This window comes from Halichoeres trimaculatus, unplaced genomic scaffold, assembly GCF_033239565.1.
Source record: "Halichoeres trimaculatus isolate MK-OKI-2021-1 unplaced genomic scaffold, fHalTri1.1 fHalTri1_scaffold_11, whole genome shotgun sequence".
Taxonomy (NCBI): domain Eukaryota; kingdom Metazoa; phylum Chordata; class Actinopteri; order Labriformes; family Labridae; genus Halichoeres; species Halichoeres trimaculatus.
The window spans coordinates 17,093,350-17,109,461 of NW_027437189.1; the positions used below are offsets into that span (position 1 = coordinate 17,093,350).

A 16,112-nucleotide genomic window follows, 5' to 3' on the forward strand; every position below is an offset into this window, starting at 1 on the left:
TCCACACCCTCTCTGGCTCTTGTTTTCATGAGGGAAATGCGTTTTTATTCATGTCCGGTGACATGTTTTTAGGAAAAAGATGTTGCTGTTGATGATTTTTCAAAATCGAATCTTCTGAAAAACCACCTCATGAGAGCATATAAAACTTTTTTATCGAATTATGAAGTTTTTTTCCAATATCATTCTTTTAGGTTTTGCACAATTTTATGTGTAATAAAAACACAGCTAGTGAAGCTATTGTTGCACAATTAGTGAACACTATATCTATTTAACTGAAAAACAAAGTTTTGATTTCTTTCCAGATCTCACAGAGGGTTTTCACACCAACACGGTCCAAGTTCTTGAACCTAATTTTAAACCAGCTGACATATTCAAACCGGAAAAGTTGGTTCACGGCTGGAGCCCAAAACATTTGTTCCAGCTCGCAAACCATGACATTATTGGAGGGTGTGCCATCTTCTGTCTTCAAAAAATGAGCAGGAAATAGTGTAACACACTCCCACTTTTGTTCCACTCAAACTAGCATGATCGCAGGCTGGTTTGCCAGAAAGCACCAAGGCTCTGAGAATCCATAAGAGAACCAGTTCCAGAAGCAGAACTGTGCCGGTGTGAAATCCCTCACAGAGCCATGACTCACATATTTAAGCTGTTCACAGGTCAAGACAGAGACAGAGACAGAGACAGAGACAGAGAGAGAAATTTGCTGAAGTTGTAAAATTTTTAGATGATGTTTCTCTTCTCTGAGGTCCTCTGTGTCTTTTCCCTCTATGCCCTTCCTTCTCTAACCATCACTGAGCAGAGACAGGCTGTTATTCAAATCATGATTTCCCTTACTCTGCCTCACACACACACACACACAGCTGGCTGCTTCCTCTCGCTGTGAATGAAAGAGGAAGTGCAGAGGAGAGTGAAGTGTAAAGAGTCCTCTGTCTCCCCCGTCTCTCTCAGACAGGAGTGACACCACAGCCGACAACAACAACAACAACACAGTCGACAGTGACACGCCGCGCCACAGAATTATTCATGAGGGCTGGAGAGTGCCGCCGCCGCAAAGAGCTCAGTGTCTACAAACCTCCTTGCTCTGCAGCTTGCAAGCTTTCAAAGCCGTCCCGTTCATGAGTTACAAACTTCCCCGCTCCAAGAAGACATTTCCCTCTCAATGGAGCCCACCTGGTCTGAGAAAGGAAGCTGCAGCTATCAAAGTGCCTTTTCTGCAAGTCGCAGGGAAAGTTTGTCACAAGTGGAGCTCTGTGGCAAAACAAGACAACTCTGTGTGACACCTGAGTGCGCGCACAAAGAGGCTGTAAAGCTTTGTGTGTGTGTGTGTGTCTGTGTTTGTGTGTGTGTGCTGGGGAGACACACTGAACATTTATAATGAGCAGAGAAACAAACTTGACTTTGGGAAAGTTTGGAAAGAACACTTTAACTCAGCATAAAGAGTGAGCTGTGAGAGGAACCTCAGAGATGTTTGAGACGAGTGTTTGTGTTTGTGCTCTCCTCCTGCTCCAGCACTTTGTCTGTTTGTCACAGAAAGCTCTCTGTGTTCACTGATGAGGACTGTTAAAATAAAAACAGTGTGTTTTCTGGTTTATATCTCACAGAAAGTACATCGAGTTAAAAAAAAGAACTGATACTCTGAAGCCTTAGACTGTCGATTCTCTCACTGTCCTGTTGGGTCTGTGCTTGTTGGTGGTTTCAGTTTTTCTAAACATGGATAAATCTGATCGTAAAACTGCTTTGATAGCATAGCTAGCCAGATATAATTCATATAGACTTCAGTGATTTTACAAAAGTGTACACCTGAATAGATGGTATCATCTCTGTAATGACAAGAAACGACAAGACGGACTGGCAATTCCTTCCAATCTCTTCACTGTTGATAAAAGCGACCGTCAAACATCCGCTTTGTGTACTGCTAAAGGCGTTAAACACAGTAGGGGGCAGTATATGCAGTAAGAACTGACTTTTGTCCACTCTCAACAAAGAAGAAAAACATTAGAGCTGTTAAACCAAGGGGCAACATCCAGGTTAGACAAATAAAGCTTATGTGGTAGTGTGAAAAGTTGCTCTTTCTTGAGAATTTGTGTGAGGCTGGCTTCAGAAAGAATGGAAACTGCAGCCAAGAAACAGACTTTTACAGCATCAAAAAAATACTTACAGCCTGATTCAAAAAGGCCATGGGCCTGAAACGCTAATTTCACTATCTGCACACACTGTACAGGGGGTGAATTTTATTTTAACCTGGTGGTTTAGAAGATATTCTGATTGCCTGATTGTCCAAACCCACGTCATATCTAGGGCGTATCCGCTGATTGGCTTCATTTCATGGTTTCAGAAACACAAAGACTATGTCCATTTTTTTACAGTCACTGTGTAAAACTTGGGAAACAGTATGTGATGAAAACTGGTTATAATGGCACCAGGCTGCACAATGGCGCAACGGGTAGCGCTGCAGCCTCACAGCAAGAATATCACCGGTTCGATTCTCAACTTTTTTGCATGTTTGTTTCTGTTTGCATGTTTTTCCCGTGCATGCGTGGGTTCTCTCCAGGTGCTCCAGCTTCCTCCCAAACTCCAAAAACATGCTCACCAGGTTGATTGACTCTAAATTTGCCCTAGGTGTGAGTGTGTGCATGAATGGTTGTCTGTCTCTGTGTCAGCCCTGCGATTGACTGGCGACCAGGGTGTACCCCTCCTCTCGCCCAAAGACAGCTGGGATAGGCTCCAGCCACCCACGACCCTGAACAGGATAAGTGGTTAAGAAAATGGATGGATGGATGGATGTTATGGCACCACACACACACACACTCACACTCACACACACACACACACACACACACACACACACACACACACACACACACACACACACACACACACACACACACACACACACACACACACACACACACACACACACACACACACACACACAGTGGCATGCAAGGAAAAAAGAACTTCAAGATTTTTGAAAGAACAACCCAAAAAAGCCACCCTCATACTGACTGGATTTATAGCTGGCTTTTTCTACTGCACATAAAACATGGGCAGCTTTATCCCACTGTATGGATGTTTTTGTTTGATCTAACGATACACTGTTGAAATATGAAGCTCTTAGCAGTAAGGAAAGCACCTTAACTTCTTAAACTGAGCCTGTAAATCCCCATAATACCTGTTTAACTTTGAGTTAGCGTAGCATAATGCTCTTGTGCTGGATAACTTATTGCATCAGACTTATGTTGAACACAGATCTGTTTGGAGTGAAGCATGGAGGTAAAGATGCTCTGTATCTCTGAGGTTGGACTGAACCACAGAGCTCTTTGCCAGGGTATGACTCCCCTGGAGCTCCCAAGAGACCCCACAGGGGGTTTGGATGTGATGAATGTGGGTCACAGGGAGCTCCCTGTGTGTTTTTCAATGTGTGTGTGTGTGTGTGTGTGTGTTTGAGACAGTCCACACTCAGACAGCCTTTGGGGTAAAATGAGAAATGGACCTATTTTTCAAAGCAGGCAGTGGAGCGTAAAGAGGACGCATACAAACTCATGGAAAAGGAAAATGTGAGCACACAGGAGCACATGTGTCAAAAATAAGGGACAGTCACACACAGAGAAGCGCAGAGAGATGTGAATTATTAAAACTCAGAATTATTTCACTTTACAGAAGGAGGCCGTTTAACTTTACTGATAAGAGAACAGATTTGAGCTGCATGTTGTGCAGCTCAAATCTGTTGTGCAGAATAAGAGAACTCTGCTGAGCTGTTCCTAGCCTGTTTCAGTTTGCAGCCTGTTTCTGGAGGCAGCCTGTTTTATTTTCCCAACTGTTTCTATCCACAGGCTGATATGGTATACAGTGTGTTACTGTTTCAGCCTGTTTCTATTTGCAGCCTTTTCCTGTTTGCAGCCTGTTCATGTTTGCAGCCTGTCTCTATTTGCAGCCTGTTTCTGTTTGATACCTGTTTTTTCTCTCAGCTTGTCTCTGTTTGTAGCATGTTCCTTCTTGCAGCCTGTTCCTCTTTAGCCTTTTCCTGTTTGCAGCTTGTTTCTGTTTGCAGCCTGTTTCTTTTCTGTTTGCAGCCTGTTTCTGTATGCTGCCTGTTTCCTCTCTCAGCCTGTTTCTGTTTGCAGCTTGTTTCTATTTGCAGCCTGTATCTGTTTACAGCCTGTTTCTTCTTTCAGCCTTTTACTGTTTGCAGCCTGTCTCTGTTTGCAGACTGATCCTGTTTGAAGCCTATTTCTGGTTACAGCCTGTTTCTGTTTGCAGCCTGTTTCTTCTTTCAGCCTGTTACTGTTTGCAGCCTGTTTCTGTTTGCAGACTGATCCTGTTTGTAGCCTGTTCCTCTTTGCAGCCTGATCCTGTTTGAAGCCTGTTCGTCTTTGCTGCCTGTTCACGTTTGCAGCCTGGTTCTGTCTGAAACCTGTTTTTTTTCTCTCAGCTTGTCTGTTTGTTGAATGTTCCTGCTTGCAGCCTGTTCCTCTTCAGCCTTTTCCTGTTTGCAGCTTGTTTTTGTTTGCAGCCTGTTTCTTTTCAACTAGTCTCTCTATGCAGCCTGTCTCTGTTTGCAGCCTGTTTCTGTTTGCAGCCTGTTTCTGTTTGCAGCCTGTTCCTGTTTGCAGCCTGTTTCTATTCACAGCTTGTCTCTGTACGCAGCCCGTCCATTGCAGCCTGTTTTTGTTTGCAGCCTGTTTCTGTTCAAAGCTTGTCTCTGTTTGCAGCCTGATCCTGTCTTTTGCCTGTTCCTCTTTGCAGCCTGTTCCTCTTTGCAGCCTGCTTCTGTTTGCAGCCTGTTTCTGTTTGCAGCCTGTTTCTGTTTGCAGCCTGTTTCTGTTTGCAGCCTGTTTCTGTTTGCAGCTTCCTGCCTGCGTCTCCCCGTGACTGAGCATGAATACTGCATGTGTTTCCTGAAAGCAGCGGCCCTGTGGAACCAGCAGGCAGAGCGAGCGGGTTCCTCTGCAGGTCACTGTGCCACAGCGTCTCCTCCGCTCTATATTTACTCCACATGAACCTGACTGTGTATGTGTGTGTGTGTGTGTGTGTGTGTGTGTGTGTGTGTTTGTGTGTGTGTGTGTAAGTGTGTGGGCTGAGATGAGAGAGATGGTGAGAGGTTGTTTTTGTTTATGCAGGGAGGTGATGTTTGTGAGTGTGTGTGTGTGTGTGTGTGTGTGTCTGTGTGTGTGTGTATGCGCATATTTATCTCATGTATGTGGGGGTTGGAGGCACACATGCGTGGAGTGATTGTGTTTGTGTGCACATGAAGGTGAACGCACACCATGCATGCACTTATAGGTGTGTTATGATTGTTTTATGTGTGTATGTGTGTGTGTGCATTTGTGTGTGTTTTCCTGGTTGTGTCACGTGCCAGCCTGTGTGGACGATGCTCAGCCTGCATGGAGAATGAATTCAGTGTACCAGAAGAATCATGATGTCTCACACTGGGCAGGGGTGGGGGAAGGGTGTGTGTGTGTGTGTTTGAGTGTGTGTTCAGACAAAGATGACCAAACACTAGCTACAGACAATATGTGCGCCACATTTCCCATTTCCATGTAGTTAGGGGGGGGCTGCAGCTCTTTCTCTGATAATAGCAGGGAATGCAGACAATGGCGAAGGTGATTCAATAAACAACACAGATGCTTCATTCTAAGACACACACACACACACACATAAGTGCACAATGAAAACCTCCTTTGCAGAACTTGACATATGGCGCACACAATTTCCCTCTCAATTTCAGATCCAACTCCTGCAGACGTCCCCGCACGCCGGCAAATTGCCACAACCCCCCCCTCACTCCTCCTGCTCCTCCTCACTCCTCATCTCTCCATCTCTACTGCCCTCCCTCCCAATTCGCTCCTCTTTCTGAAAGTCATCTGCTCGCTAAGCAGTAAGCAACATCGCGGCCCGCTCGCAGAAATGAGAGTATACAAATGATTTGTGGCACAGGCGTCCCACCGGCGCCAGCCTCTGTGGCTGTGAGTAGGAGAGGAAGGAGAGACAGGGATGGAGGATGGGGGGGTCCAGGATGGGGGGGTAATGTCACTTTCACCTTGTGTTTCTCCAGCAGGCCCATAATGATCATTTCTCCCCATTTTCATGTGAAATTTGTTTCGGGTGAAGGCTAGCGAGGGGGGAGAGAGCAGGGGGAGGGATGGAGGGTGAGAGAGTCCCCCATGCCTTACTGAGAAGAAGGCGGGGAGGGTGTAAAGGGGGATGGGGCAAAGAGGAGAGAGGTGGGGGCCGCATCTGCACGGTGACCTTTTTCTGATCCAATCTCACTGATGAATCCTAATGAAGGATTTAATAAAATCACAGTTTACAATCTGTCTCTGCATCAAAGCGTGCAATCCAATTCAAAACACAGCCACATCTACATTTCCAATATTGTTGCAAACCCATCAACCCCAGCAAGAAAATAAGTGAGCGTGTGTGTGAGTGTGTGTGAGTATGTGTGTGTCCCTGCATGTGTGTGTATGAGGCAGAAATTGGCCGGGCCTGAGAGAGCGGCTGGCACATTTGTTCCAGCTGTAGCCTAATGTCACAACTCGTCATATTCATTTGGCCTCCTAATGAGGCTGAAGTCAACAAGGTGCAGCCGACATGAGGCGAATAAATGAACTGAGAGAGAGGAAAAGATGAGAGGAGGCAGAGAGGGAGGAGGAGGAGGAGAAAGGTTAAAATCAAACTTTATCTCCAAACACATGGACTTAATGTTTTACTGATGCTAAATCAAACATTTGTGACGGCCTCAGAGGAAAGATGAACGGATCAATGCAGCCGTTTAGATGTCTTCTCTGAGCTCTGAGGCTCCACACTGAGACCGAGAGGATAGTGAGAAATCAAACACTGAGGCCTTCAAATCTGTAAATACTCTGCAACAGGGACATCTGCTGCTCAAGAGTTAGAATAGCAACACTCTGTCACTTCATGCAAACTACAGCTGCACCCTAAGATCCAATTGGAAATCTGAATTGGAAAACTTCTTGAGTAAAACCCCTTCAGTCTGTTCAAATTTTGTGCTTTAGGATGTTATCTGTCAGTGTACTACAGGAGGAACAGCATCAAACTCCACAAAATGAGTCTTAAAATGACTTTAAAGTGTAAAAATCTAAGATGTTGTTACCACAGGTCTCCTCCTCTCTAAACCTGACAGACCTGCTGACAAAACAGTTCACAGTAAAAAGAAAACAGCATCTCTCTCATGATGTTTCCGCTCATCCAGCTAGTTTATGTGTTAATGATTGACTGAGACTCAAGGCAGACAGAGAAACTGATGAATTTGAGTCTGTTTCAGGCAAAAGATGAGTTTTGTGTCAGGAGTTTTGGGTGAAAGAAAAAAAAGCAGTAAGAGCTTTTTGTAGTACAAAACACAACTGGTCAAAATCTGAGGATGCTATGAAGAGGAGGATCTGTTTTAATTGGACTGTCTCGCCACCTTCTGGCTCGGAGGCTCACGCACACTGTCATAAATTACTTTGAGTGAGGTGTGCTTTGTTTTAGTATTAAATGCAGACCAAATCAAAAACAGACATTCTTTGTTCACGACAACTTTTTACTGGATACAATGCGACAAAGTAAGGTATTTATCAGTACAGTTACATAGGGTTTACAGTTTTTGTCGATTGTACTGGTCTCCACCCGAGCATAACGTTCATCTCCCGCGATCCCCAGAGAGCGCAGGAGGTAAAACTCTCTCCATTCGCATGTGGCCAAGTTGAAAAACTGCTGCCACTGAATGATCTTTGAACTGTTGGTAGAGCATTTTCGATCAATGTCAGCCCAGACCAGGCATGGGCAAACTACAGCCCGGGGGCCACATGTGGTCCGTTAAACGTTTTAAACCGGCCCGCCGAACTTGAAAAAATTAAATGTTTTCCCAATAGATGGCGCACTGTAGATACATTGGCTTTGTTGAGGTGAAGCGTAGGCCTATCACTCCACGTTTGCACTTTACCCTCTGACCCATCAGCCCTTCTGTAAAGATGAACAGACCTAAGAAAAGGAAAGTGGACAAAATAATACTCATTGAAACACATGGAAGTGCGCATATGTGCAGGGATAAGATGGAGTGGATCGTCAGCAATCTGTTACTCCTAAAAAAAAAAAAGCTCAGGAACATGTCTGTGTAAACCTTCAATGTGAGTTATTTGTCTAATTTTTTTATAGAGACGTTCACATTTAATATCAAAGTATCACACAAACAATTTGACACAATCTTTTATTATTTTTCGTTTTTCCTTTTTTAAAACCAGGACAGAAAAAATATGTTTTTCTGTTGTTCCGTTTTCCCGTTTTGGTTTTAAAACAGAAAAACAAAAAAACAAGTCCATTTTTTAGCTTTTTTTAATTTTATTTTGTTTTGAAACAGAATAAAGAACGAACGAACCATACACAGATTAAAAATCCCATTATAATTCCATTCTCTCATATTCTAATTTTAATTCCAAAACAAAATCAAAACAGCGAAAAATAGACCATTATTTGTTTTTTGATTTTTGATTTGAAAACAAAAAATCAAATAACAAGTTGTTATCCGTTTTCCGATTTTGAATTCTAAAACGGATATGGAATGAACGAATGATACCCTGATAGCTACCAAAGCACTCCATCCATCTGCTCCTGGTCCGGCCCCTTTGTCAAATGTTAGAACCCATTGTGGCCCACGAATCAAAAAGTTTGCCCACCCCTGGCCCAGACACATCACTGACCAACTGCTTTGTGTGGGCAGCGATGGGCAGTGTCATGGTGGAGCGTGCACCACACTGGACACAGCTCTCACCTTTCATACAGTAGCCGTGACCCATATGTCTGAGCTCTCTCACTCCATGGCTTCAAACTTCATTTTTCATGTTTCATGCCACTCTGCTCTCCCAGAGCATATGCTAAAAAAAATATTGTGATAGAATTTTTTTCTCATATTGCATTGCATTGCATACATTCCCGTTAACCTCTTGGAAACACATCAAGCATGCCTCATTAGTGAGTCCTCCTGAAAATTTGAATTTTATTTTAAGGATTTTTTATTATTTTATTTTAAGCTCTAGTGTTAAACTTTTAATCCGCTCATGAAAAGCAAAAGCACTTTCTTCGTTTACTGCTTAGTTTAGACTCTTAACAGTGTATTCAGACTCAGGTACTGCCTTGGTGCAGATTATAACAACTCACTGTCAAAGGACAGAAAAAAGTTCCATCATTAAAAGCAAAACACATCAGACTACCAAACACAAAACAGCACATGCACAACATCCCACAGAGGAGTTTTCTGATGACTTTTACCATTCTGTGCTGTGATTGGCTACCACTCAAAATAAGACAAGACCACTGAGGGAAGTGAGAAAAGGATTGGTGAACGCAGGCCCAGAGACGTGACCATCACTGGCTCCAGCTAACTCCATCTAGAAACAGACAAAGAGGTGGTGCTAAGCCACCTGGTTAACATATCCACCTGGCCATGCTCTGAAAATGTATTATCTTCAAGCTGTATCAAAACAGAGAAAAAAGCCATAGATACCAAATGTGTATTTCTTTTTCCCTCTACACTGAAACAACAGCAGCTGATACAGTCAGAGCTGTCCACACAGACTGATTCTCTGAAGCCCTCTGAGTGTTTGAAAGTGTTTTGTCTTTTGCTTTCTCTTTTTAATGACAAACACTAACACTTCACCCTGAGGAGAGTTATTCCCTCTCACTCAGCACATGATTACATGACTGTCTGATGTGTTCAATTGCAACCTCTTGTTACAAACACGGGCCAAGTGATGCAACACAACAACAACAACGGCCCCAGTTATTCTTTTATAAGGGTTTCTGGAGCTTCACAGGGAACTAAACCTGCCCCCTTTACCCAAACAGAGCGAGATCACAGAGGTTACTGAGCAGGATACACACACTCACTGTTCCTCTGTTCACATCCTCCATCTGCACCAACCACTTCCCTGCTATGGATCAGAGGTATCTCTGAGGAGAAGGTGCATTGATCAGGTATCAGATCTGCTGTTAAACAGCTGTAATTTCTCCCTGATTAGACTTCAGATTCTAATTAGTTTCTGTATGGACAGAAACACGTTAATGAGACGCTTTGTGCCAGAATCCCAATCTACAGAGCTGCACCCAGAGCATGTATACCTCAACATGGATGTTTAGGTGTGTGTGTGTGTGTGTGTATGTGTGTGTGTGTGTGTGTCCAGAAGGCCTGAGCTGATCAGAGTGTGGAGCGACAGCTGTGCTACAAATCAGAGCCCATTTACTGGTGACAGAGTCATTAAAGCCTGCTCATCTCATAAAGCACAATGCACGTGGTCAAACAGCATCCAGTCCATTCACGGTCATAACTCAGGCTGCTGCACACGCGCGCAAACACACACACACACACACACACACACACACACACACACACACACACACACACAAATATGCAAAGATAAACACACATTCTCTCACAAAGCTAAACTGAATGTGTCAGTTAGAATAAGTGTAGGGGGTTCACTATATATGCATTTGTGTGTGTGTGTGTGTGTGTGTGTGTGTGTGTGTGTGTGTGTGTGTGTGTGTGTGCATGTGTGTGGATCCATACTAAGCAGGGTGATAACACAGAGATACAGATGGATATTTGCTACAAGCACAGTAGCAGCAGCAGTAAACACACTAACACTTTGTCTTAGAGTAGTTTTATGATAAGTGCATGCCACAGCGTGTGTGTGTGTGTGTGTGTGTGTGTGTGTGTGTGTGTGTGTGTGTGTGTGTGTGTGTGTGTGTGTGTGTGTGTGTGTGTGTTGCAGCACCTCCCACATCTATAGGAAACAAATGACAGGCTGTAATCCGGAGTGCTGAGCAGGGCTGAGAACACACACTCTCACACACACACACACACACACACACAGGGAGCAGCACCTGCTTCTGCGCAGCACACCTTCACCTTCACACTTTCATTCTCAGCCTTACACCCAGCTATCTAAGGATTAATGTGCCATAAGCAGGCACTGGGCTGTAAAATGCCACTAACCTCAATCTGATCTGGGGTCAGCTGCTCCACACCCAGAAGGTCATCAGACACGTGTGAACACCTGAGCCCAGTCCAAGCAGGAACACGAGACAGTTTTATCAACCACAAACACACCAAGGAGAATTAAAGCTGAGGATAAACTGAAAACTTCATCACTGAGTATTTCTTAAACCAAGGCCTTAACCACTGCACACAAAATGCATTGCTAGGCCTGTGACGATAATCAATAAATCCATTAACCGAACGATAAATAAAAACGTCCTCGGTTCAGTCAGGAACACTCTCGTCATAGATTAACCATTTATTGCCAAATGGATACAGTTAGAATTGGCGTTAAAGCTCTGCTTTTCAGAGTACTCCCTGGGTTAGCCTAGCAGCTTGCTCGAGCTTTCCAGGGAGTGCATAGCAAACCCCCCATATACATACAGATCAAATGAATGCATACAGATCAATAAGATACACACATGAGGCTAAATAGGAGGAGGCTGGGGTGGAGGTGGGATGATTGTGACAGCAGCAGCTGAGCAACAATGAGGTAGCAGGAATAACTGAGAATGAAGACGTGATTTAAATACACCGCCTTGATGTTAGACACACGCTGTGATTGGTTGAGAGGGGTAGGTTAGAACATCAGTCTGTCAGCTGATCACAGCTGGGCGTATGACTTCTGTGTCCTGCATGAACTTACGTTAACTCCATTAAGGTAAACTGACACGTGCATGCATGTTTGTTTTCCTCCTCTCTTTTGACCAAAGAGGCTGAATGAGAAGATGGCTCACTACGTCTATCTTTCCTAACATCGGGGTGCATAGATTCTATAGTGGATTTAGTGGATTTATAGCGGAGTGAGCATCTGTCAAAAATGCAATCTTTGGGGTGAAGACAGGGCTGCTCGCGCGTACACATGGAGAGAGCTGAAGCGAGTGTCCTGAGGGGTAAGGAGGAAACACATGCTAATATGAGTGATAGCGCGAAAGATACTGTTCTTAAGCCGCCTGCCACAGTCCCAGTGTGGGAATATTTGGGGTTTTTTTTAGAATGAACAAAGTGTGAGCTCATGAACACCAACCAGCTGATATGTCGCATTTTTTTGAAAATAGTGGCGACGAAGAAGAAAAAGGGGAGGTGAAGCGGAACCTTGTTCTTTGACAATCCGCTCTTACTGAGGCTTTTGGTCTGCAAAGTAAATAAAAATAAAAGCGCCAAATAGTGGGCGCTCAAAGACAGCTACATTGCCAAAGAAATGCAGCCCTTCAATACGGTTGAAAGCCAGAAATGTTAAAAATGTTTGACAGACAGTACGGATTGACTGGGAAAAAGTACATGTTACAAACAATTCAGGAACTGTATAAACTCGTTTTTATTTAGGCTATAGTTTTTATTGTTGTTGTTTTTTTTGGAGTTTTGTTTTTTCTTTAGAGACAGGGTCTTTGTTTTATTGTTTTTGATTAGTATTAATTATTTTCATTGTCATGTATTTTTTTCTAAAAGAGAGTCCATTTCATTTTCATTGTATTTTTTTTCTCTTTCTTGTTTGTTAAATTTATTATATTTTTTGTTTAATTTATTCTATTTAAAAGATCCTGACCTTTTAATTACAGTTAAATACTCTTAAGAAATTAAAGTTTCTTGCTTTTGATATGGTGTACTCACTTTATTATCCCATTTATCATAATTACATCAATGAAAAAAAGGAAAAAAAATATCAAAATAAAATTGACAATAATATCGTTTATTGGCAATCATATTTTGGAAAATTATCGTCTAGCAAAATTTGTTATCGTGACAGGCCTATGCATCGCACTCATTAGACCGACATAAACTCGTGGAAAAAGCCTAAAAATGTGATGATACATATGAGGAATTATTTCAAATGATGAGCATGTGTGATCTTTCTTGTTTGGGTGGGTCGGGTATCACATTCAGGCTTTAACATTGTTCTGATGCAGAGTCAACTATCAGCTTCCCTCAGATCAATTCAAGCTAATTCAGAAGTGAACAAAAGCAGCTTTTTGGATTTGTTCTGAGTTCAGTGGGGACATGTTGCAAACAGAGGTATCATGACATGAAAAACACAGCCTAAGACTGTGAGTTAGAGATGAGATACATTTTTGAACCTTTGATCATTTGTCCCACTTCAAGGTCTTTCTGCATTTTTGTCTCATCGACATTTTGAGAGCTGAAGACAGACAGGAAATGACGTGTAGCAGAGAGTCACTGGTGGCAGCCTCCATGGCTAAATCATGACCTTATTTTTCTGAAATACTGGATAATGTAATCCCACATTATATGCTCATGTCACATCCTGCAGGTCTGCTTTACATATACAACTTTATAGTGTCAAATAAAGGATGGTCTATAAAGGATATCGCTAAAAAACTGTCAGACACTGAAACAAACTCACAGCTACTACTTAACCCCACTATGCTTTATAAAATGAATTTAAAATGATCAACTTCTGATTGAAATATATATTTAGCTTATTTAGGCAGAGTGTTGGTTCACTCTTCGTCATTGACATAGGATTAAAATTACATGAGAATAAAACTAAAGCAGTTGGGATTTCTGTGCAAGAGTATATTACCTGGGGACAGTTCAGACTAAACACCAACAGACCAATGAGTGCCCAACCCTCCACTTCAACAAAGATAAGACTGAGAAAGTAGCTTTTAGAGCCAAGTAGAACGGACTAAAAAGTCAGTGAGTAGCTTTAGACGTTCATGTTAGTACTCAGGAGTACAATTCTTTGGTACTTTTGTGTGTGTTAATGTGGTAACAAGCATTAATTTGTTTAATAATCAAATCTCAGAGTTTTTCAATTTTACATATTTATTTCTCACTACATAAACTTGCAATGCTGTGTTCATGTCCAGCATGGAAAATTGCCTACTCTTACACTCCCTCACAGTCACAAGGATGCATTTAGGTACCTAAATATTAGGGCTAAACATTTAATCCAATTTAAACCGACATCACAATTTAATAGAACATAATTTTCAAATTGCAAAGGCTGCAATAAAAAAAGGACGAAAAAAAGGCTTTGTGTACACAGACCTGGAGGGGGTATAGTGACTTTTACTCAGTCTTTCGTGTAAAACCAGCAAAAGTGAATATGTCAGTTTTTCTGGCAAAAAATTACACATCTACAAGGCTTGAGGTTAACTCAATCACTCAATATTCTACGATGATTGTGACAGCTAAATAAAGATATGTTATCTGTATCAATTCATGCATCAGTTTGCCTCATTTCATCATAGCATGTAGGCCTGGCCAAAAGGAAGAAATGTTTATTAGGGCTGAACTGTTTTGGAAAACAATCTAATTGTGATTTTTTGGACAAATATTGTGATTCCGATTTGCATGCGATTTGGGTGGGGGGTGTATATGTAATACACCATTCTAGAGTATGACTAACACAACAAAGGATGCTGTCAACCTACAAACAATTTTTTCCCTGTAGGCCAGGCCAACATGTTGTAATGAAATCAGATGAAGATGCATGAATTGATATGAATAACATATCTTTAACTACTAAAATCACACTAGAATATTGACTGATTTAACTTCAAGCCTTGTAGACATGTAATAGAATTATCATTAATTACCTTAAGCAAAATCAGAGAAAGGAACAAAGCTGTAAAGAACAAGTGGCCTGGTATGAAAAATAATTGAACAATAAATATGAATCCTCTCTTCTATGAATATCACAACAAATAAAGTGCAGACATGTAAATAAGACCAAATCTCTGCCTCAACCACTGGAATATGTCAACATGTGGACCGCCCCTTTTTTTATAAAATGAAAAAGAAAAACTGTGTGAACATAATTATGAATATTAAATGTATAAAAATTTTACTGATCTCTCATCAGTAACAAAACACAAACTTAAGTAAATGTACTTCAAAATTCTTTTTTTTTTCTTTTTTTCATTGCAGCCTTTGGGATTTGAGAATATCATTCTATTACATTGCAATGTCAGTTTGAATTTGAATAAGTTAGGTTAGCCCTACTGTTTTTATGTTGACAGTATCCTTTTTTGTGTTGGTCATACTATAGAATGTCATTGCTTGTGTTTAGTGAATAATGCAGAAGACCCCCCCAAAAAATAAATAAATAAATAAAATAAAAATAAAAAATATGTACGCAGTTCCATTATTTTCTAAAATCGTTAAGCCAAACTATTTATGGTACAGTTTGATTTTATGTAAATCGGTACTCTGTACTACAGACAGAATTCAGCCAGTACCTATAAATTATAGGTACTGGCTGAAGGTACTACTACAACTAGGTACTATTATAGGCTATAATAGTACCTTATTCTGTACCCACCCCTAGTCAGAACAATAATAAGGTCAACTGAAACTTGAAGCTACAGGCTGTCAGCTGTAATTGATTCAACCATTTTAACATATTATTTTAACCTCCAGTTTAGCTCAGAGAAAGAACAGATATTTCCCAGGGATATATGCACATAAGCTGTACATCCAGTTTCTGTCACAATAAACTCACTTAAAATGTATTCAGAGGGGAAATCCACAAGAGTAGATGATGCAGAGAAGAATAATGGACATATATTAATATCTGAGTGTCTGTAATGATACAGCTGCAAAAGCAACAAAACAACAAAAACTGTCAGCCTGAGGAATTAAACAAATGTTCTGACACACAATGGTAAAAATGAGGTCTGCCATCAAATAAACTTCAAACACACACACACACACACATTGTCCCAGCTGCTGACTTCTTATTCTGACTCCTCTACGTCAGCCATATAACCACCTGTGTTTACCCTCAGGTGTGCAGGTGACGTATCAACAGCAATATTTACACTCCAACCAAACGTCACAGAGATTACACGACCACAAATGCTCCGGTGTTTTTGAGAAGGTAAGAGGAGGAAATAGAGAATGATCACACCCACAGCTGGTCCTACCTTTCTCAGAGAACTCAGAGTCCTTCATGGCTCGCTCACAGACAGAGTGAATGATCACACCTGAGGATAACCTGCTGACCCTGAGACGAAGCGTCCCACTGAACATCACCATCCGCCTGAAGACGACACAGAGTCAGAGTTACTTTATTTTAGATGTAAAAAGTTTATTTAGAATTCACAGGATC

The 16,112-nt window shown here is 41.8% G+C and overlaps 1 protein-coding gene across 5 annotated transcripts in view; it reads right to left on the minus strand.

Moving 5' to 3' along the window:
• Window positions 1-16,112, minus strand: part of myt1b (myelin transcription factor 1b) — a 124,287-nt gene that overhangs the window by 104,901 nt on the left and 3,274 nt on the right. For all 5 annotated transcript variants that reach the window (XM_074681770.1, XM_074681767.1, XM_074681769.1 and 2 more), the window contains exon 4: window positions 15,928-16,043. In XM_074681770.1, the coding sequence (XP_074537871.1) occupies window positions 15,928-16,043 (116 nt within the window). The remainder of the gene's footprint in view (window positions 1-15,927; window positions 16,044-16,112) is intronic.